Source organism: Tamandua tetradactyla, chromosome 1 (assembly GCF_023851605.1).
Source record: "Tamandua tetradactyla isolate mTamTet1 chromosome 1, mTamTet1.pri, whole genome shotgun sequence".
Classification (NCBI taxonomy): domain Eukaryota; kingdom Metazoa; phylum Chordata; class Mammalia; order Pilosa; family Myrmecophagidae; genus Tamandua; species Tamandua tetradactyla.
The window spans coordinates 173,440,139-173,464,909 of NC_135327.1; the positions used below are offsets into that span (position 1 = coordinate 173,440,139).

The 24,771-nt window shown below is 36.4% G+C and overlaps 1 protein-coding gene and 1 pseudogene across 1 annotated transcript in view; one reads left to right on the plus strand and one right to left on the minus strand.

Moving 5' to 3' along the window:
- The window catches only part of MKLN1 (muskelin 1), a 299,405-nt gene that overhangs the window by 257,821 nt on the left and 16,813 nt on the right, over positions 1-24,771 (plus strand). Inside the window, exon 16 of the mRNA XM_077135509.1 lies at positions 5,678-5,780. Coding sequence (XP_076991624.1) covers positions 5,678-5,780 — 103 coding nt within the window. The remainder of the gene's footprint in view (positions 1-5,677; positions 5,781-24,771) is intronic.
- Positions 21,401-22,232, minus strand: LOC143662133 (large ribosomal subunit protein uL30 pseudogene; annotated as a pseudogene).

Sequence of the window (24,771 nt, forward strand, 5' to 3'; positions counted from 1 at the left end):
CAGCTGTAAGACAATAAATTTATGAAGTATGTAATAACATGGATGGACCTTAAGGACATTATGCTGAGTAAGATTAGCCAGAAACAAAAGGGCAAATACTGTATGGTCTCACTGATATGAACTGATATTAGTGAATAAACTTGGAGAATTTCATTGGTAACAGAGACCATCAGGAGATAGAAATAGAGTAAAATATTGGGTAACTGGAGCTGAAGGGATACAGATTGTGCAACAGGACTGAATGCAAAAAATCAGAAATGGACAGCACAATACTACCTAACTGTAATACAATTATGTTAAAACACTGAATATGAGAATGATAGAGGAACGAGGGCTGGGGGCACAAATGCAATCAGAAAGAGTGATAGATGATAAAGACTGAGATGGTATAATCTAGGAATGCCTAGAGTGTATAATGATAGTGACTAAATGTACAAAATTCAAAAATGTTTTTGCACGATGAAGAACAAAGGAATGTCATTACTGCAGGGTGTTGAAAATAGATGGTAATTAATATTTTAAAATTTTAACGTATATATGAGACTAAAGCAAAAAAAATGTTTATTTGGTACAAAATTTGTATTTTGACTAGTGCATTTCCTGATATAACTTAGGTAGGCAGCTTGAATACCATAAGTACATGGAACATTGAGTAGGACATGAGATTTTGTTGGTTTGTCCAGAGTGATGCCCCGATGAATCCCAGAGTGATTTGATCAGTGAGCGGAAAAGTATTTGCAAAGACTCCTTCTGGGAATGGTGAGAAAGGGGGAAAATTCAACTTCCCCAAGTTGGAATCTTGATATTCTCACAAGCAGTTGGACAACCAAAGTTGTAGGCTGAGTCCCCAATTTTGGGGGTTGTTCATATGAAACTTAACCCCACAAAACATAGGTTAAGCCTACTTAAAATTAGGCCTAAGAGTCACTCCCAAGAGAACCTCTTTTCTTGCTCAGCTGTGACCTCTCTCTCTAGCCAATACAACAAGCAAACTCACCACCCTCCCCCGTCTACATGGGACATGACTCTCAGGGGTGTGGACCTTCCTGGCAACATCAGACAGAAAACCTAGAATGAGCTGAGATTCGGCATCAAGGAATCCAGAAAACCTTCTTGACCAAAAGTGGGAAGAGAAAAATGAGACAAAACAAAGTGCAATGGCTGAGAGATTCCATACAGAGTCTAGAGGTTATCCTGGAGGTTATTCTTACACTTTAAATAGATATCACCTTGTTAATCAAGATTTAATGGAGAGACTGGATGGAACTGCCTGAAAATGTAGAGCTGTATTCCAGTAGCCATGTTTCTTCAAGATAATTATATGATACTGCTTTCACAGTGTGACTGTGTGATTGTGAAAATGTTGTGTCTGATGTTCCTTTTATCTACCTTATCAACAGATGAGTAAAACATATGGAATAAAAATAAATAATAGGGGGAACAAATGTTAAAATAAATTTAGATTGAAATGCTAGTGATCAATGAAAGGGCAGTATAAAGGGTATGGTATGTATGAATTTTTTTCTGTTTTCTTTTTGTTTCTTTTTCTGAATAAAGGCAAATGTTCCAAGAAATGATCACGATGATGAGTATGCAACTATGTGATAGTATTGGAATTACAGATTTTATATATATATATGTAAAACGGAGTGATCAAAAGTTAAGAATGTTTGCATTTGCTTGCTGTTTTTTTGGTATTTAAAAAAAATTTTAATTAATAAAAAAAGCAGGGAAGCTAAAGTAAGTAAATAATAGGGGAATCAAATGTTAAAATAAATTTAGATCGAAATGCTAGTGATCAGTGAAAGGGAGGGATAAGTGGTATGGTATGTGTCAATTTTTTTCTGTTTTCTTTTTATTTGTTTTTCTGAGTAGATGAAATGTTCCAAGAAATGATCATGATGATGAATATGCAACTATGTGATGAAATTGGAAATCCCTGATTATATGTTTAGAACGGAATGATCAAAAGTTATGAATAATTAGATTATATATATAGAACGGAATGATCACATGTTGATGTTTTAGAACGTTTGTTAATTTTTTTTAATTAATAAATAAATTTTAAAAAGTTACAAATGTTTCATTGGTTCGGTGTTTTTGGTATTTTTTTAAAAATTAAAAATTAATTAAAAATTAAAAATGTAATGAAATAAATAAAAGGGGAACAAAGGTTAAAATAAATTGAGTAGATCGAAATACTAGTGGTCATTGACAGGGAAGAGCAAGGGGTATGGTGTACATGAATTTTTATCTTTTTTATTTCTTTTGCTACAGTGATTCAAATGTTAAAAGGAATGATCATCGTGATGAATACACAATTATGTGATGATATTGTGAGCCATTGATTATACACCATGTGTGGAATGTTTGCATGTTACGTTTACAATAAAAATATTTTTTTAAAAAAAGAGAAATTTGGGAGCCTTCAATATTAGATAATGTGCATGAAATCATTTTGTAAATTCTTAAGGACTATACAGACTTATATTGTTGCCACTCAGATCCCAAATTGAATATCTGCTAAGTCACTATTATAGGATCTAAATCTATACTAGTACACAGCTAGCTAAATGATATTAAAATGTTATTTTCCTTGGTGTTTCATTGTGAGTACATTTAGCAGTAATGTTTTATTTAATTAATATAATCAAAACTTTTTACTTGAACTGTTTTTTTTTTTTTAAGTTTTTGCAACACTGTAATCACTGTAAGCCCTATCCTAAATTCTCTTCATAAGCCTGGAGTTCAGAGTCATTGACCTGGGATTTTCTCACCATGAATTTATCTCCATTTCCCAGATCCATATTTCTTGTCTATTTCTACTAGTTATCAGCGTAATGGGGTGAAAATAGACCACAGCCTGGAAGCCTAATTATTAGAAAACAGACATGAATAAGTATTTCAAACAAAATTCAATTTGTTCTCTCTTCAGTTTATTTTTTTATGTTCTTGTCCCCATGATTCTCTGCTTAGCATTTTATGTAATTAGGTGCTTGAATTCTATAAGGTTTTTTTTTTTTGTCAGATACCATTTGCTTTTAAAACTCTTATCTTCCTGCTGAACTTTCTTTGAGCCACCAATATTTCCTGCTAAATTTTCTTTGAACAGCTCTCTGTTACTGATGAGCACCTATCTGTTGCTGTTATCAAAAGGCTAATAAAGGAGACTAATTCCTGTACTTTTTCATGAAACTCAAATGAAATGAAAACATTGGACTAAGTGAGCATGATGATAATTACACTGTACCCTGCTTCTCTGATTAGTTCTGTTTCTCATTTCTTTTGTGAATAATAAGGACCATGAATTTCTTCAGTTTTAGTTCCTCTCTGAATTCTCAGAAAATTCTCCAGGTTATCTGTTAATTGGAATATAATTAGACTAATTTGTAATTTTAGAGGATTATGTCTATCCTCATTTAAATCTATAACAAATGGCCAGTTTTAGACATTTGAAGAAATGTCTTTTACTCTACTAAGCGTCTTGATAAATTCAAGAATTTGAGAGCCACTGTTGTCTTGCAGACAGAAGTTTGTTTCTATGACTTGGATAAAATATGAAAAGTGCCCTTTTTAACTAATTTAGTATGAAATATACTAAATTAGGCAGCTATTCGTTCATTGTGTAGAAGTTTACCCTATGTTGCTGGGCTGGCCTATATATTTTTGTTGTTTTTTCTTATAGAAACAATTATTTACTCTTAACTAGTTAAATATAAATGTTGCAGTGGGGAATGAAGTATATTCTTTGCCAAGGAAAATCTTTTTGTTCTTAGTGGTGCCACATAATACAGTAAGTGGAGTGCACCACTATTTTACTTCTAACATTGACGTTTCTAAGTTCTTTTCTGATGATTTGGAGGGTGAGGGGGCAAAAAAAAATGTCCTCTTTGAGAATATGATTAATTTATTTTCTTTTAGTAACAGGGAGAACTGTTGGCTATAATAGAATTCTAGACTAAGATTCAAGTCCAGTGACATGTTTATTCAGGCAAAAAAAGTTAGGAAAAAAATAGGGAAAACTTACTTTCCTGAATTGACCTCTGTTGAATTTAATAAGATCGTAGTTGTGTATAGGTTAGACTATTTCAGACTGTAAAGAATAGACATGTTTAGGATACTTTAGCTGAGAGAGAATTTATTATGAGAATGTCCGAGGAATGAAGGTATCATTTCAGCATTTGAACATTAAGGTCTAATGGAAAATTGTTTAGGATACTAGATTTCTGGTAGTCCAGTAGCAACTACAGTAACTTTCCTTGTAATTAACCGCCTCTCTTTTTGCTTCTTTTTCTGTCTGCTTTCCCCTCACCTCATGACTTCTATATGTTTACACACACATACACACACACGCTTGCTATCTACCTACCTACCTACCTATTTACATACATAAATGGTATCTATCATCTTGTGACTTCTATTAACTGCCTTCATTGTGTGTGTCTCCCTTTTATGGATCAGTGTCTAGCTCACATTCAGAGTCTCTAAACAAGAGTATCTGGCACCCTGGAGAAAGTATTCTTATTGGAAGGAATTTTGCCAGACCTCTTTATAAGGTGCTGGTCAAGGTCCCCATGAATGATTTGGCTCAAGTGCCAGTCAGGTTGGTAGAGTAACATGACCTCTGCCTAAGGGACATTCATCTGAAAGCTGTAAGTGTGACTCTCAGGAAGCTATAAGAGAACTATAATATTTTGCTAGTCTTTACTGCTCCCTGAAATACAGATACCATATCACTGAGAGTAGTTCTAAAGATAGATCTGTTAATACTATCTTCTTGAACACCAATAGCCTTCCATTTGCAAAAGACTATTTATCATTTTCCGTATCCAAAGGAAGTTAAATGAGTCTTCCTTTATTTCTCTTGGTATAATATTTTGAAAAGCATGCTGATTTATTTTTTAAAATCTGTGTATAATAATGCTATAGCCAAGAGACATAATCTTATTTAAATAGATAAATAGCTTAACATGTTTTTGGTTTCTTTTTTCAATAGAATTCTTTGTTTCCTTTTCTACTTTGGAATTAGATAGTTCTGGGTTTAATTCTTATTATGCCACTTACTAGCTCTTGTGCAAATTAGTTTTTAGGGCCTGAGTTTCGTCTCTGTTTTTTTAAAAATGGTGATAAAACGTAGTTATTTGGATAAATGAAGAGACATAAAATATATAGTACAGTATCTAGTATATAACAAATGCTTGATCAGTGGTTGCTTCAATTGTTGTTTCTGTTATTGTTATTTTTGACTGAGACATGGAAACATTTGGTTCCACTGTTAGGTACCTCCAGTGGAAAATATATCAAGAATGTTTTTCTTTACTTGTTTTTTATTAAAATAATAACCACATTGGCTCTTTTGCAGTTCCACTATGTAAAATATTTAGCATATTACTGTGTTTTGTACCTGGTTTAATCCTAACTTGTAGTTTTAAGTGAATGTTGAACCCCTTTGTCACAGGGTAGACTGTGGTCCATAACTGCTTGTGACCATTGGGCAGCACTGTTCTATCTCCAGGGGTTCAACATGGCAGTGTTCTTGTTTCTGAATTCCCAAGCCAAGTTTTTTAGGTATCCAGAATAACTCCTTTATGCATAGTGTGTTCTGCTCCGGGTCTGAGGACATTTCTGATGTTTATCCTAACTCCAGACAACTGTTATTCTTGTTTTCTTTTTACAGGTTTGAAGAGAAGGCCCAAATGGACCCCCTTAGTGCTCTGAAATATTTACAAAATGATCTTTATATAACTGTGGATCATTCAGACCCAGAAGAGACAAAAGAGGTAAAGGCATAGATAAACTAGAAATTGAGTTTGTCTTTCTGACTTACAGGTTTTTAATTACTGATTTTGCTCTTGGGTATTTTAAGGAAATTAAGATGACACTACTAATCTTAAAAATGGCAGAGAGAGCTGAAATCCAAATTGAATAGGCATATTTTCATATGATAGTATGAGATTCAAATCACACAAAAAATACCTCATCCATTCAAAAAGGATTCTACTGTAAAATTTTAACTTAGACATTAGTTTTGTGTATCAGGAAGGAAATATAATTTTTTAAAAAATTTCTCCCATAGTCCCATATTTCTTTTACTTGAGAATTACAAAATAGTTCAATATAAGCTTTTCTGTTGATACTTAGATCTCCCAAAAGAGAAAGAAAACTCCCCTTATCTAGTTGAAAGGAAGTGGAGCAAGATTGGGAGTAGAATCCTAGCTGCCTTAGCATTTAATTATATAAATGTTTAGCAGTACAGCTTTACTGTAAGCTGCTACTAACTTCAGTTATTATTAGTTCCTACACTTGAGAAGTCATTAGGAGATGATTACTTTTCAGTTATCTATTACTGAATATTGGATAAAAATAACTATTTCTAAAGCTTAATATTCTTACGGAGATATGTATTTTCTGCAGTGTGTAACAATGCCTACAACCAGTTTCATGTTCTTACAGCCTCTTCCCACTAACTTCTAAGATTCCTTTTGTCACTTTTTCCTTTTGTCAGCCATCCTTGTTCATAGTTCATCTAGCAACATCTGAACTACAATCCATTTTACATTCCACTCACAGAATTGGTGCTGATTATATGTAGTTCTATCTCTTTATTTCCACTTCCCTGTTAGCTGTTGCTTAGCTTTGGTTTTATAATAGCAACAGTAAATAGTACTTTCCTATGTTCATCATTGACACAGGTTTCAGATTTAATGTTGAATCACCTTCAGGCACTACATTCATTGTTCTTTCAAGTAATAGGGCCTGCATGTTGTTGGCCCCAAAACAAGGAGATATTCTTTTATGGCTGCCTACTGTGAAAATAAGTCTTATTTCTCTCATTCAGTATTAGTTATGAGAGAGATAACTAATACTGGTTGGTGGAGAATCAACAGAATGTTATTTAGAATGCCCTTGACGGGAGATAGATAATGTACTTTTCCTTTACTCTTCAGTCAATTCATGAAACTTTTTATTTGGAATAGGGGAAATTATCATAGTTTTGCCAAATAGTAGAAACGACGATTGTAAAGAGTCTATTAATGTTTATTTTGTAAGACCGTGCATTTGAGAATTTTAAATAGATTTCCATGTGTTTTCTTCATAGTCTACATAAAATGCCTGTAGCCCTGGAACAATAATTTTTCCTTTATTTTTTTAAAATGAAACCATAACAAAACATTGCAAAATAAATCATTTCAGCTGTGTGCCCTACAAGTAGGCCAAGGAAAACAGACAGTATGTTCTTAAAGCTAGGCTAATGGGAAAAAATCAGGACAAGGAGGTACCTCAAATTTAAAGGGCCATTTTTAAAATGTGGTAACAGATTCCTGTTTTCTCTTTTGTTGAGTGTAACAACATATGATTTTTTTATGCCACAGACTTCCATTCAATTTTTAAAAATATTTTTATTGTAAAACCTTAACAGACAAATGTACAAACATTCTTGACATACATTCTGTACATGTTGTACAATCAGTGGCTCACAGTATCATCACATAATTATGTATTCCTCACCATGGTCATTTTTTGAACATTGCATCACTCCAGCAAAAGAAATAAAAAAGATAAAAGAAAAAACTCGCACATACCATACCCCTTACTCCTCCCCCTCGTTGACCACTAGTATTTCAATCTACTCAATTTATTTTAACCTTTGTTCCCCCTATTATTTGTTTACTTTTTATCTATATTTTTCCTCATCTGTCCATACCCTAGATAAAAGGATCATCAGACACAAGGTTTTCATAATCACACAGTCACATTGTAAAAGCTATGTCATTATACAATCATCTTCAAGAAACAGGGCTACTGGAAAACAGCTCTGCAGCTTCAGGAACTTCCCTCTAGCCTCTCTAATACACCATAAACTAAAAAGGGAATATCTCTAGAATGCATAAGAATAACCTCCAGGATAACCTCTCGACTCTATTTGAAATCTTTCAGCCACCGACAGTTTATTTTGTCTCATTTCTTTCTTCCCCCTTTTGGTCGAGATGGAATTTTTTTCTTGATTTCCTCCTCAGATTGTTCGTTACTAGTGTATAGAAACACTAACGATTTTTGAGTGTTGATCTTGTACCCTGCCACTCTGCCATATTCATTTTTTAGCTGTAGTAACTTTGCTGTGGATGTTATGCAGTTTTCGACATATAGTGTCATGTCATCTGCAAACAGTGAGAGTTTTACTTCTTCCTTTCCAATTTGGATGCTTTTTCTTTTTCTTGTCTAGTTGCTTTGGGTAAAACTTCCAACACCACTGAATAACAGTAGTGACAGTGACCATCCTTGTCTTGTTCCTGATCTTAGGAGGAAAGATTTCAGTCTTTCCCCATTGAGGATGATGTTAGCTGTGGGGTTTTCATATATTCCCTTTTTCATGTTGAGGAACATTCCTTCTATTGCTGTCATTTGAAGTGTTTTTATCAAGAAAGGATGTTGAATTTTGTCAGATTTTCTGCATCAGTGTAGATGATCATGTGGTTTTCTGCCTTAATTTGTTGATATGGTATAGTCTGCTAATTGATTTTCTTACGTTGAAACATTCTTGTATACCTGGAATAAATCCCACTTAGTCATGGTGTATAATACTTTTAATGGGCTGTTTGATTCAATTTGTAGGAATTTGGTTGAGGATTTTTACATCTATATTCATTGGAGGGATTGTTCTCTAATTTTCTTTTCTTGTAGTATCTTTGTCTGACTTTGGCATGAGGATGATGTTGGCTTCATAGAAAATAAGTTAGGTAACCTTCTCTCCTCTTCAATTTTCTTTAAAAGAATTTGAGCAGTATTGTTACTGATCTTTTTTGAATGCTTGGTAGAATTCACATGTGAAGTCATCTGGTCCTGGACTTTTCTTTTGGGGGAAAGTAGAATTCACATGTGAAGTCATCAGTCTTGATGACTGATTCAATCTCTTTACTTTTTTATACATAAGCAGGCTCCAAATCTCTTTACTTGTGATCGGTTTCTGAGGTTGTCTGTTTCTTCTCAAGTCGATGTTGGTTGTTCATGCCTTTCTAGGAAGTTGTCCATTTCATCTACATTGTCTAGTTTATTAACATATAGTTGCTCATAGTATCCTCTCATTACCTCCTTTATTTCTTTGAGGTTAGTAGTTATGTCTCCTGTTCTGTTTCTGTTTTTATTTATTTGCATCCTCAGCCTTTTTCTTCTTGTCAGCCTTGCTAAGGGTCCATCAATTTTATTGATTTTCTCAAAAAACCAACCAGCCTCTTTTGTTGATTTTTGAATTATTTTCATGTTCTCCGTTTCATTCATTTCTGTCTAATCTTCATTATTTCTTTCCCTTTCCTTCCTTTGGGGTTAGTTTGCTGTTCTTTCTCTGGTTCTTCCAAGGGAACAGTTAACTCTTCAATTTTTATTCTTTTCTTCTTTTTTGATATAGGCATTTATGGCAATAAATTTCCCTCTTAGTACTGCCTTTGCTGCATCCCATAAGTTTTAATATGCTGTGCTTTCATTGTCATTTGCCTCTAGCACTTGAGAAAAAGGTGTATACTGATGTTGTGGGTTATAATGTTCTATAAATGTCTGTTATGTCTAGTTCGTTTATTGTATTACTCAAATTCTCTATTGATCCTCTGTCTAGATGTTCTATCCATTTATGAGCATGGGGAATTGAAGTCTCCAACTATTATGGTAGAGGTGTCTATTTCTCTTTTCAGTGTTTACCTCTTGTATTGTTTGCACACTTTGGTTCAGTGCTTGAGTATTTATGATTGTTATGTATTCTTTTTGGATTGTTCCTTTTATTAATACATAGTACCCTTCTTTGTCTCTTTTAATTGTTTTACATTGGAAGTTGAATTTGTCACATATTAGTATAACTTCTCCTACTCTATTCTGATTGTTTGCATGAAATATGTTTCCCCCACCATTCCCTTTCAACCTATTTTTGTATTTGGGTCTAAAATGAGTCTCCTGTAGACAGCATATAGATGGGTCTTCTTTTTTAATCCATTCTGCCAGTCTATGTCTTTTCATTGGGGAATTTAATTCATTAACATTTAGTGTTATTACTATAAAATCAGTACTTTCTTCTACTTCTGCCATTTTGCCTTTTGAATTTTATGTCATATCTAAATTTGTTTTCTCATTTTTCCTTTACTCATAGTCTTCATTTCTACTGTTCTCCACATCTCTCTCTCCTATCTTTTCCCATCTGTCTGTAGTGTTCCCTTTAGTATTTCTTGCAGAGCCAGTCTCTTGATCAAATATCCTCTCAGTGATTGTCTGAAAATGTTTAACTTCCCCATCATTTTTGAAGGACAGTTTTGCTGGGTATAGATTTCTTGGTCAGAAATTTTTCTATTTTAGAATCTTTTTTTTTTTTATTAATTAAAAAAAAATTACAAGAAACAAACATTCCCAACACAGACACTCAGCAGTTCACAATATCATCACATAGTTGCATATTCATCATCATGATCATTTCCCAGAACATTAGCATCAATTCAAAAAAAGAAATAAAAAGGCAACATAAAAATATAACAAACAGAAAAAAAAAAAATTTTACAGGCCATACCCCTTACTGATCCCTTTCATTGATCACTAGCATTTCAAACTAAATCTATTTTAACATTTGTTCCCCCTATTATTTATTTTTATTCCATATGTTCCTCTCATCTGTTGACAAGGTGGATAAAAGGAGCATCAGCACAAGGTTTTCACAATCACACAGTCACATTGTGAAAGCTATATCATTATACAATCATCATCAAGAAACACGGCTACTGGAACACAGCTCTCCATTTTCAGGCAGTTCCCTCCAGCCTCTCCATTACATCTTGGATAACAAGGTGATAGCTACTTAATGCATAAGATTAACCTCCAGGATAACCTCTCGACTCTGTTTGGAATCTCTCAGCCATTGACACTTTGTCTCTTTTCACTCTTCCCCCTTTTGGTGGAGAAGGTTTTCTCAATCCCTTGATGCTCGGTCTCAGCTCATTCTAGAGTTTTTCTCAATCCATTGATGCTGAATCTCAGCTCATTCTGGGATTTCTGTCCCACGCTGCCAGGAAGATCCACACCCCTGGTAGTCATGTCCCACATAGACAGGGGGAGGGTGGTGAGTCTTCTTGTTGTGTTGGCTGGAGAGAGAGGCCACATCTGAGCAACAAAAGAGGTTCTCTTGGGGGTGACTCTTTCTGGCCTAATTTTAAGTAGGCTTGACCTATCCCCTGTGGGGTTAAGTTTCATATGAACAAACCCCAAGACTGAGGGCTCATCCTATAGCTTTGGTTATCCACACTGCTTGTGAGAATATCAAGAATTCAACGTGGGGAAGTTGAGTTTTCCCCCATTCTCACCATTTCCCGAAGGGGACTTTGCAAATACTTTTCCACTCACTGATCAAATCACTCTGGGATTCATTGGGGCATCACTCTGGACAAACCAACAAAATCTCTTGTCTTACCCAAGGTTCCATGTACTTATGTTGTTCAACCAAGCTATCTACATAAGTTATATTAGGAAATGCACTGGTCAAAGTATAGATTTGTACCAAAGAAATATTTTTTTGCTTTAGTCTTACGCATTAGTTGAAATTTTTAAATATTAAGTACCATCGATTTTCAGCACACTGCAGTAATGACATTCTTTTGTTCTTCCTCATGCAAAAACATTTTTTAAATTTGTACATTTAGTCACTATCATTATACACTCTAGGCATTCCTAGATTATACCATCTCAATCTTTATCATCTATCTTTCTTTGTGATTTCATTTATGCCCCAGCCCTCCTCCCTCTACCATTCTCATATGCAGCTTCATTCAGTATTTTAACATAATTGTATTACAGTTAGGTAATATTGTGCTGTCCATTTCTGAGTTTTTATATTCAGTCCTGTTGCACAATCTGTATTCCTTCAGCTCCAATTACCCAATATCTTACCCTATTTCTATCTCCTGATGGTCTCTGTTACCAATAATATATTCCAAGTTTATTCACTAATGTCAGTTTATATCAGTGAGACCATACAGTATTTGTCCTTTTGTTTCTGGCTAATCACACTCAGCATAATGTCCTTAAGGCCCATTCATGTTGTTACATACTTCATAACTTATTCTGTCTTACAGCTGCATAATATTCCATCTTACGTAAATGTCACAGTTTGTTTAGCCAACTGTCTGTTGATGGACATTTTGGCTGTTTCCATCTCTTGGTAATTGTTAATAATGCTGCTATAAACATTGGTGTGTAAATGTCCATTTGTGTCCTTGGCCTCGTGTCCTTTGAGTAGAGACAGCATATAGATGGGCCCTGTTTTTTAATCCATTCTGCCAGACTATGTCTTTTGATTGGAGAGTTTAATCCATTAACATTCAGTGTTATTACTGCATGGGTAGTACTTTCTTCTACTATTTTGCCTTCTGGATTTTATATGTCATATCTAATTTTCCTTCTTTTTACCTTTACTCATAGTCTTCCTTTCTACACTCTTCTCCACACCTCTCTCTTCTGTCTTCGTATCTGTCTCTAGCATTCCCTTTAATATTTCTTGCAGAGCTGGTCTCTTGGTCACAAATTCTCTCTGATTTTTTGTCTGAAAATGTTTTAATATCTCGCTCATTTTTGAAGGACAATTTTGCTGGATATAGAATTCTTGGTTGGCAGTTTTTCTCTTTTAATAATTTAAATATATTATCCCACTGTCTTCTCGCCTCCATGGTTTCTGCTGAGAGATCTGCGCATAGTCTTATTGGGCTTCCCTTGTATGTGATGGATTGCTTTTCTCTTGCTGCTTTCAAGATCCTCTCTTTCTCTTTGACCTCTGACATTCTGATTATTAAATGTCTTGGAGTATGTCTATTTGGATCTATTCTGTTTGGGGTATGCTGTACTTCTTGGATCTGTAATTTTAGGTCTTTCATAAGAGTTGGGAAATTTTCAGTATAATTTCCTCCATTAGTTTTTCTCCTCGTTTTCCCTTCTCTTCTCCTTCTGGGACACCCACAATACGTATATTCATGCACTTCATATTGTCTTTCAGTTCCCTGAGTCCCTGCTCATATTTTTCGAATATTTTTCCTATAGTTTCTGTTTCTTGTCGGATTTCAGATGTTCCATCCTCCAGTTCACTAATCCTATGTTGTGTCTCTCGAAATCTACCATTGTAGGTTTCCATTGTTTTTTTCATCTCTTCTACTGTGTCTTTCATTCCCATAAGTTCTGTGATTTGTTTTTTCAGACTTTCTGTTTCTTCTTTTTGTTCTTTCCTCGCCTTCTTTATATCGTCCTTCAATTCATTGATTTGGATTTGGTGAGGTTTTCCATGTCTGATCGTACATTCTGAATTAATTATTTCAGCTCCTGTATGTCATTGGAATTGTTGATTTGTTCCTTTGACTGGGCCATATCTTCAATTTTCCTAGTGTGATTTGTTTTTTTTGCTGGCGTCTAGGCATTTAATTACCTTAATTAGTTTATTCTGGAGATTGCTTTCACTTCTTTCATCTAGGGTTTTCTTGTTGGATGAATTTGTTGTCTATCTGTTCTTTGACATTCCGTTCAGCTTTATCTGGACCTTTGTTTTAACAGAGGAGAATTTAACAGAGTTTTGTTTAACAGAGGAGAATTTTTCAGTTCTTGTTTTCTTGTTTCTTGCCCTGCTTGTGTGGTGCCTTTCCCACACACACACTTAGGAGCGTCTACTTAGATATTGTAGACCCCAGCCAGATTTTCCCAGACCAAACTGGCCTCCTATCAGGAGGAGTCACCTGCGTCGGTTTTCCCTGAGGGTGAGACCCAGCAGGTTGAAAGACTTTCCTGTGAAGTCTCTGGACTCTGTTTTTCTTATCCTGCCCAGTATGTGGTCCTTGTCTGACTGCAGGTCCCACCAGCATAAGATGATGCGGTACCTTTAACTTTGGCAGACTCTCCCTGCTGGGGGCGTGGTGGAGACAGAGGAGAGGTCGTAGGCTGGATTTAATGGCTTCAAATTACCAAGCCCTGGTGTCTGAATTCCTTGATGGAGGGATTCCACCTGGGTGAGGCTTCACCCCTCCCCTGGGGAAGGCAAAGGTTCCAGATAAGCCCCCAAAAGAGCTCACTTCTGCCTATGCCTGGGGCAGTTGCAGCCTGAAAAGCCCTGCCGCTGTATCCAGAGGCAGTCAAGCCTTTGTAGATACACAGCCACACAAAAACCTCTGTTTCCTTCTTTTTTTTCCCCCCCCTTTTTCTGTCAGTCCTGCCCCCTTGGTGCAGGGGCAAAAATGAGCAAGCTCTGCTTTGATCAGGTTCACCTAAGCTGGGGGCCTACTTTTAGTAGTCAGAATTTGTTAATTAGTTCCACAATTGGTGTTTGATTTTGCCCCTTCCCTGCTGCTGGTAAAGTCCTTTCCTTTCCCCTCTGGGAAGCGGCCTGTGTGGGAGGGGCGCTGGCCGCCACAGCTTTGGGAACTCACGGTTCTGCGGGGTGCTCGCAGCTGGTCCAGACTGGGGTACGCTGTGTGTCCTGTCACTATCGTGGCTCCGGGAGCTGTTCTGTACTGTTTCTGGTTATTTAGTAGTTGTTCTGGAGGACGAACTAAAATGTACACGTTGTTAAGCCTCCATCTTGACCCGGAAGTCGGCCTTTATTTTCTTAACTCATCTGTCCATACACTTAGTCCTAACTTCAGTTTCATTCATATCGCTAATTGAAGTCTGATGTCTTTTTCAGCTTTTTAAACAGTTGTCTAGCATGTTTTTGAAACTTCAGTATTTGACCATTTTTTCTTTGTCAGTCATCATGGAGGCAAGAAGGCAGTGATATCTTTTAGAATCTTAAATATATCATACCACTGTCTTCTCGCCTCCATGGGTCCTGCTGAAAATCCACAGTCTTGATTGGGCTTCCCTTGTGTGTGATGAATTGTTTTTCTCTTGCTGCTTTCAAAATTCTCTCTTTCTCTTTACAGTCTAATTAGTACATGTCTTGGAGTATGTCTATTTGGATATACTCTGTAGGAGTAAGCTGCACTTCTTGTATCTGTAATTTTATGTCTTTCATAAGAGGTGGGAAATTTTCAGTGATTGTTTCCTCCATTAGTTTTTCTCCTCCTTCTTCCTTCTCCTCCTCTTGGGATACCCACAGCACCTATATTCATGCGCTTTATGTTGTCACTCAGTTTCCTGAGACCCTGCCCATATTTTTCCATTTCTTTCCCTATATTTTCTTTTGTGTGTCAGATTTCAGATGTCCAGTCCTCCAGTTCACTAATCCTTTCTTCTGCCTCTTAATCTACATTGTAGGTTTCTTTTGTTGTTGTTTTTTTATCTCTTCTACTGTGCCTTTCATTCCCGTAAGTTCTGTGATTTGTTTTTTCAAACTTTTGATTTATTCTTTTTGTTCATCCAGTGCCTTCTTTATATCCTCCCTCAACTCGTTGATTTGATTTTTGATGAGATTTTTCCATGTCTCTTCAAACATCATGAATTAGTTATCTCATCTCCTGTATCTCATTTATATTGTTGGTTTGTTCCTTTGACTGGGCCATATCTTTGATTTTCCTAGTATGACTTGTTACTTTTTGCTGGCATCTGGGCATTTGATTTTCCTTAATTATCCTGGAAATTGTTTTCACTCTTTCACCTAGTATTTTCTTGCTGGATGGCTTTGTTCTCTGTCTGTTCTTTGACATTCGGTTCAGCTTATTCTTAACCGCTAACTTAGGTTCTTTTTAACTGATCAAAATTTTTCCGTTCTTGTTTTTCTATTTCTTGCCCCGCCTATATGAAGCCTTTTTTTTTCTTTTAAGGAGGATCAGCTCAGATATTATAGACCCCCGTCACATTTTCCCAGACCAGACTGGCCTCCCCTCAGGAGGAAAGTGTTGCCTGAGTCAGTTTTCCCCCAAGGGTTAGACATAGCTGATTGACAGACTTTCCTATGAAACCTCTAGACTCTGTGTTTTTCCTGTCCTGCCCAGTATATGGTGCTTGTCTGTCTTTAGCTTCCCACCAGCATAAAGTGATGCAGTGCTTTTAACTTCAGTAGACTATCTCTGCTGGAGGCATGGTTGAGGTAGAGGTTAGGTTGTAGATTGACATTAATTGACTTCAGTTTTCCAGTCCTTGGGGGAGGGATTCCACCAGAACTGGGGCCCACTGCTCTGCTGAAAGGGGCACAGCCTCCAGGGAATTAACTCTCTTTATCTGACTAACCACTTTGTCTCTCAGACAAGCTTTGTTCTGCTCTTGCCTGGGGCAGTTGGAGCCTGAGAAGCCTTGCAGTTCTATCTAATGAGCTGTTAAGTACTAGAAACAAAGCAAAAAAAAGAAAGTTCTTTCAGAATAGGATCCCCTGCTCCTTGGATTTGTTAATCAAGAGCTTAAATTGGTATTTGCTTTATTTATCTCCAGACTCTGTGTTCCCCCATTTTTTAGGGTCCTGCCCTTTTCAAGTATTTTGTGCTGTCTGACTCAAAAAGCCTCTGGGTTTTTTGTTTGTTTGTTTTTGTTTTCCATCAGCCCTGCTGCCTCTCTGCTGGGGCAAAAACTCCTACTACCTTTAGTTCTTATTCCAAGTTTATCTGAGTTGACCTATTTTCAGTAGTCAGAATTTGTTAATTAATTCCACAGTTGAAGCTTGGTTGAGCTAAGACCTTGCTACTAGTAAGTTTGTTTTATTTCCTCTAGGGGAGCTAGACTGCCATGCCGTTGGGGGAGGGTCACCGACCTCCACAGCTTGGTGTCTATTCTAGTTTGCTACCAGCCAGAATGCGATATACTAGAAACAAGATGGCTTTCAAAAAAGAGAAACTTAGGGCAGGTTGTGGTGGCTCAGCAGGCAGAGTTCTCTCCTGCCATGCCAGAGACCCGGGTTCAATTCCTGGTGCCTGCCCATGCAAAAAAAAAAAAGAGAAACTTAATAAGTTGCTATTTACAGTCCTAAAGCCAAGAAAATGTCCCAGTTAAAACAAGTCTTCAAAAATGAAGTATATTTTACTTTGTTAGGAGTAGCCCAGAAATAACGGAACTAAACCAATAAAGTTGTAGATGTTTCAAATAAAAAAAAAAAAGTCTTTTATAATGTCCAATCTCAGATCCAGGGAACGATACCTAGATTCAAGAAGGCCAGTGAAGTTCAGGGTTTCTTTCTTGGCTGGAAGGACACATGGCGAAGTCTACTAGCTTTCTCCTCTGACTTCTTGCTTCATGAAGTTCCCAGGAGGCATTTTCTTTCTTCATCTCCAAAAGTCATTGGTTGGTGGAGTCTCTGCCTCATGGTTCTGTGGTGTTCTGAAGTTTTCTCCAAAATACTTCTTCTTTTATAGGATTCCATTTTAACTTATCAAGAACCACTTAGAATGGGTGGAGACACATCTCCATGTAATCAAGTTTAATACCCACAGCTGATTGAGCCACATCTCCATGGAAATAACCTAATCAAGTTATTTATATAACCTGTAGTACTGAATAGGGATTAGAAGAAACTGTTGCTCTCACAAGGTGGATTAGGTTTAAAACATGGTTTTTCTAGGGTATAGAAATTGTTTTAAACCAGCACAGCAGTGTCTTACAGTTCTCTGTGGGGTCTCAGCTGGTTCATCTTGTCCAGACTGGTGTACGCTGTGTGCCCAGTCACTGATGTGGCCCCAGCAATTGTTTTGTACTTTTCCTGGCTATTTATAGCTGCTCTGGAAGACTAACTAGATTCTATACCTCACTAAACTACCATCTTGCCCCCTCTCCCATTCAGTTTCTTAAAAGATTAATCTATGAAGAGTTATTTAGCCCTGGGCGGGCCGCGGTGGCTCAGCGGGCAAAGTGCTTGCCTGCCATGCCGGAGGACCTCGGTTCGATTCCCGGCCCCAGCCCATGTAAAAAACAAACAAACAAACAAAATACAATAAAACAAGAAAATGTTTAAAGATGTTTCCCTTTCTTCCTCCCTTCCTTCCTTCCATCCTTCCTTCCTTCTCTCTGTCTTTCCTTCCCTTCCTCCCTCTCTCTTAAAAAAAAAAAAAAAAAGAAAGAAAAAAAAAAAGAGTTATTTAGCCCTAGCAGCAGTTAAAGTCTTATTGTATGTCAGTTTCAGAATCACCTCAGAAGCTTTTCAAAACAACACCATCACCCTGAAATTATCCTTTGTTTCTACTTGTGTAGGAGAAAATTGGAAACACTCCAGACATTGAGAATTACTTACAACATAATTTGCAGGATTCTATTTGAAAATGTGTGGACAGATTTATAGCTTAACTGTTGAAACTTTTAATATTCCAGTAATTCATTTTGGAGGAAGAAATTTCCTTTTGACAGTTACATAGTTACACTTACAGTCTTCAGTTGTTAGTGAAGCATATAGATTTTCACTTTCATTATAGGAGATCATTCCGGTTACTGAGGTAGAGTTTACTATTGTCTTTTATATTAGTATTCTGTCAGTAGATTTAGATTTTATTTTTTGATGATCATCATCATGATCATCAAATCAACAACATCATAATCGTCATCATCACCATGCCTGTTGTAAGGAAGATAATGACTACTATCTATATACCAAATAATGGTACTTTGCTTTCCTTCATTCTCCAGGATCCAGGACATGGGTTCTGAATTTATGATAAATTTCTCATATACCTCATGAAAATCATATTTTTCCAGAAAAGGTTGCCTAAATCAATTCTGTCATAATCAGATGGAATTAAATATGAAATGAGAAAAACCATTTTGCACCAGTATAGTACATTTTGTATTTATTATACTTCTGCTGAGCTTCCAAAATACTGGTATCATTGATTTAATAAATGTGTATTGTGTTCCTATAATATGACATTCTTCAATGCACATGGGAAATATGAATGAACCAAACAAAATTTCTAGCCTAGAGGTGTGTACATCCCAATGGACAGAGATAAGAAACAATAAACATATTAAGTAAGTGTTTTAGTTTGAAAGCTGCTGGAATGTAGTATACCAGAAATGGAACGGCTTTTATAAATGGGAATTTAATAAGTTACAAGTTTACAGTTCTAAGGAAGTAAAAGTGTCCAAATTAAGGCATCAAGAACAGGTTGCCTTCACTCAAGAAAGGCCAATGGTTAAGGAACTCATCTGTCAGCTGGATAGTCACATGACTGACGTCTGTTGGTCCCTTGCTCCTGGGCTCTGTTGCTTTCAGCCTCTGTTCCTGTGGGGGTTCCTCACTTTACTTCTCCAGGGCTGGCTTTCATCTCTTGGCTTTCCTTGGCTCTCTCCAGGTTCTGGCTTGCTTAACATCTCATGGTAATGTCTACTGGGGTCCAACCATCTCCAAACATCCAGTTCTCTCTTCTCCACATGTCTGCGTCTGTGTCAGCTCTACTGGGAAGTTTCTGTTGGCTCTGAGGCTTCTGTTGGCTCTCTCTCTGTCAGCTCTGTCATTTCTGTCATTTCTGGCTCTCTCCAAAATGTTTTCTCTTTTAAAGGATTCCAGAAGACTTAATCAAGACCCACCTGGAATGGGTGGTGTCACATCATCTAATCAGAAAAATCCTCTGCAATAAGTAAATTTATGTTCTGAACAAAATAACCCTGTCTTCCTTTGGTCTCAAAAGAATGGATGAGGTTCTAAAATACAGACATGTTTTCCTTACCCCTGTATTCTGAATTCAGAGGTTTTTTATTAACACCAGGTCAATAGGGGAAAAAAGTTATTTTTATACTAGTAATAAACATTTGGAAAATGAAAATTTAAAATAACATTTATATTAGCATCAAAAATATTAAATGTGTAATAAATAAAGTCTATTGCAAAATTTTAAAGATCTGAATAAATGGAGAAATATATCACATTTTTGAATTGAAAGACTAATTTTAAAGATGCCCTTTCTTCCCAAGTTGTTGTTTAGTTTAATGCAGTTACTACGAATAGTCCAACAAGGTGTTTTTGGTTTTTTAAATTTCTTTTTAGGAAATAGACAAACTGATTCTAAAATGTATGTTATAGTTTGCTAGCTGCTGGAGTGCAATATACCAGAAACAGAATGGCTTTTAAAAAGGGGAATTTAATAAATTGCTAAATTAGCTGAGAAAATGTCCCAATTAAAGCAAGTCTATAGAATTGTCTAATCAAAGGCATCCAGAGAAAGATACCTTGGTTCAAGAAGGCCAATGAAGTTCAGGGTTTCTCTCTCAAGTGAGAAGGCACATGACAAATATAGTCAGGGCTTCTCTTTCACCTGGAAGTTTACATGGCGAGCACAGCATCATCTGCTGCTTTCTCTCCTGGCTTCCTATTTCATGAAGCTCTCCAGGAGGCATTTTCCTTCTTCATCTCCAAAGGTCGCTGGCTGGTGGACTCTGATTCTCGTGACTATGTCATTCTCTGCTCTCTCAAAATCTCCCTCATTCTCCAAAATGTTTCCTCTTTTATAGGATTCCAGTAAACTAATCAAGACCCACCCAAATGGGTGGAGACATGCCTCCAGCTAATCCATCTTAACAACCACTCTTGATTAAATCACATCTCCAGGGAGATGATCTGATTGCAGTTTCAGGCATGCAGTACTGAATAGGGATTAGAAGAAATGGCTGCCTTTACAAAATGGGATTAGAATTAAAACATGACTTTTCTAGGGTACATACATTCTTACAAACCAGCACATAAGTGTTTAAATCCTTTTCATTTAAACTAGCCAAAAGAATCTTGAGGAAAGAATACAATCGGAGGTCTTACAATATCTAATTTCAAGGCAGTATTTAAAACCACAGTTATCAAGGTAATGTGATATGGCTTAGGGATAGGTAGATGTGTCAGTAGAACAGACTAGAGTCCAGGAACAGACCCACATATATGTGGTCAATTGAATTTTGATCAGGCTCTTGAATCCAATGGGGAAAGGAAAGTCTTTAGTAAAAATAGTGCACAAGGTATCAACCCCCATCTCACTGTTTACATAAAAATTAAGGTGGATTGAGAATCTAAATATAAAATGAACAATAAAGCTTCAAGGGGAAAACAGGAGAGTATCTTTTCTATCTTAGGAGAAGCAAAGATTTCTTGGACAGTGCACAAAAGGCACTAATCATAAAAGAAAAAGCATGTTCAATTAGACTTCAGCAAACTTAAAATTATTGTTCATCAAAAAATGTTACTGAGGGCGGGCCGCGGTGGCTCAGCGGGCAAAGTGCTTGCCTGCTATGCCGGAGGACCTCGGTTCGATTCCCGGCCCCAGCCCATGTAACAAAAACGGAGAAACAGAATACAATAAAACAAGAAAATGTTTAAAAATGTTTCCCTTTCTTCCTTCCTTCCTTCCTTCTATCCTTCCTTCCTTCTCTCTGTCTTTCCTTTAAAAAAAAAAAAAAAAAAAAAATGTTACTGAAATAATAGGCAAGCCACAAACTAAGCAATACTTGAAGTAAATTTATGTGCCGAAGGACAGATACCTAGAATATATTAAACTTCCATATATTTTTTTTTTCAATTTGAAAACAGTCACTGTTTATTAATTGACCAGATTACAAAAATAATCGCAAAAACCTTAGTTCATCCTTCTAATAAGCCTATTAATCTGGTCTTCCCTGTTGCCAGCATCTCCCCCTTCTACAAAATGGGTGGTCTTTTTCTTCATTCCACCTCTGGGAGAAGATAATTTAAAGGGCCACAGGAAGTTGTTTGCTTCTTTGAAGCGTTTCCCAACAGTATATATCTCATGAATCAGATCTTCCATGCAGATGATGCTGTATTTACCAAGAGATCGTGCAATCAAAGCGTTATCTGTCAAGGCAATCCGCTTCTTATTGATTTTGCCATAACCACGTTTATAGATCAGTTCATTCACTGACTTCAGGTTCGGGTAGCCCCATGCAATATATGGTTCCACAATTCTCAGCATGTTAATTGAGGCCTTGTTGAGCTTAACAAAGGTGCCATTAAAGATTTGGCAAAGGCGAAGAAGCTGCAACACTTTTCGGACCTTTGGGCTCACGCCATTTATACCTCTGATTCTGATGACAAATGCCAATTTGGGTTCTGCAGGTACATAGAAGTTGCCAGCTTTTCTTGCCATTCTAGCCATTCGAATTTCCGTTCTGTACATCTGCCTATATTCCTTGTGATAGTGCTTAGCTTTTTCATAAATAAGCTTCCTCCTTGCCTTTCGAAGCATCTTTTGGGCAAATTTCTTCCTCAAGCGCTTGATCTTCAGTTCGGCAAAATTCCTTCGCTTTTTCTTAAGGGTTTCTGGCACAGCCGGAACCTTCTTCTTCTCTTTGACCCCCTCCATGATTCCAGCCGGAAAAGAGCAAACTTCCATATATTTTTAATTTTTTTTTTCCTAATTCTTCCTTAGATACCTCTGGAATATTTAATTTCTCCCCTTCAAAGGGCCATTAGTCAGGGTTTACAAATATTAATGTGATTAATACCTGAAATGAAAGCTTCAAGTGAGGAATCAGAGGTATCAACCTGTCAAGCCTTGAAAAGTGTCAAGTAACTCCATTGAGAGTCGCTATGTGCATCCTTTTATCTAATCTTCATCACTCTTTTTTTTTTTTTTTTTTGACATGGGCAGGCTCCGGGAATAGAACCTGGGTCTCCGGCATAGTAGGCAAGAATTCTGCCACTGAGCCACAGTTTGCCCGCCCCCTTTTGTCTACTCATTTTTTCCTTTAATTTGCCTATTTTCTAGCATTAGCATTCAAGATGAATAGAAATAGTTCTTCTAAATTTTTATTTTTTACAAATTTTGTAACTTAGCAGCAGTGGTGCAGTAGTTTTGTTTCACTGTGTTTCATCATTGTTCAGTTACATTATCTGTTTTAAACTGTTCTTAACAGACTACGCTAGGAATCTAGTCAAAATTTAGAAGTAATAACATATTTCCGTGTTAATAAAAGGCCTTTGAATTCAGAATACAGGGGTAAGGAAAACATTTTCTGTATTTTAGAATCTCATCTACTCTTTGAGACCAAAGGAAGACAGGGTTATTTTGTCCAAAACTTAAATTTTCTGTAGCACATAATAACTTAACCTGTCTATATAGAACATTTAAACAACCCAAAAGTGGGGAGCCTAGAATAAGGTTGAGGGCCTTTAATCCTGTATAGCTTAATGTAATGCCTGGATACATCCCAGAATATATTAGACAAACTAAAAGTATTCACAAAGTTCCTTGAGGGATGGGAGGAAAAAATATGAAACTAATAAACTTTACCACTGAGGAAACCCGATACTGTGTCAAACATTAGGGACACCCAAATCAATAGGCCAAGCCCTTAATCTTGAGGCTTGCTGTTGTGAAGCTTATGTATATAGCAGAGAAGCTTAGCCTACCTATAACTAAGCCTAAAAGTTACTTCCGGAGGTCCTCTTTTGTTGTTTAGATGTGGCCTCTATCTCTAAGCCCAACTCTTCAAGTGAAATCATTGCCCTTCCCCCTACGTAGGGGGACATCCAGGGGTGAAAGTCTTCCTGGCAGTATGGGAGATGACTGCCAGGGATGAACCTGACCCTGGTACCAAAGGATCAACGATGCCTTCCTGACCCAAAGGAGGAAAAGAAGTGTAACAAATAAGGTATCAGTTGCAGAGAGAGTTCAAATAGAGTCAAGAGGCTACAGTGGAGGTCACTCTTTCACATGCCTCAGTTAGACATTGATACCTTATCAGAGCTTGCCAAACCCCAACCAAAACCATTTCTGCCATTCCTAAAGAACACCTAAGGTATATATAAGATTCTGCAAAGGTCCCATGCACTAGGGTAACTTTCAGAAACTGCAACCTCCAAATGGGTCCCTAGGCCAGATAAGTCCTGAAATGCAGAGGGGCCAGCCTCTCTAGAACATAATTAGTTCCATCTCCCTACTCCATACTATCGACAGCACCTTTCAACATGAAAAAGTTTAAATGGGTATAGCCCAAATACCCCCAAAACAGTGGAAGAAAGATCAAAGGTGATGGTGGAGTTATATAGAGAAGGTAGGATCTAACAAATGAGTATAATTGTTGAATCATACTGATATCTCTTTTAGACTCCAGTACCATAGAACTAGTAATAGAAACCTAAAATTATGCAATTGTAACCCATCCCAAACTCTGAAATCTGTTCTACAATTAATTGTTGTGATGTATTTGAAATTTATTGCTTTTATGTATATATGTTACTTAGAGAGAAGGAGGAGTATAACAGAGAATATAGGATTTAACAAATGAATATGATTGCTGAATCATTATATTGGTATTTCTGTTGGTCTCCAGTGTCTTGGAGCAGCTAGAAGAAAAAAAAAAAATAGTGGAAGTGTAACCCATACCAAACTTTAAAATCTGTTCTATAACTACTTGTTAAAATATACTTAGAAATGTATTACTTTTTTGTATATATGTTATATTTCACAATTTTAAAAAAGAGTGGGAGAAAGATCAAAGGTGATGGTGGAGTTATATAGAGAAGGTGAGATTTAACAAATGAATATGATTGTTGAATCATTGTATTGATATTTCTTTTAGTCTCCAGTATCTTAGAGTAGCTAGAAGTAAAAACCTAAAGTTGGGGAATTATAACCCATACCAAATTCTGAAATCTGTTCTACAACTAATTGTTGTGATATGCTGTGAAATCTATTGCTTTTTTTTGCTTATATGCTATTTTTCACACACAAAAAAAAGTTGATTGTGATAAATACACAGCTATATGATATTGTGAACCATTGATTGTACACTTTAGATAATTACATGGTATATGAATGTATAATATATAAATTAAAAAAATAAAGGGAACCACTAAAAAAAAAAGGCCTTTGAGTTTTAACAATATAATTCTACATGATTATAGAACCACAATCT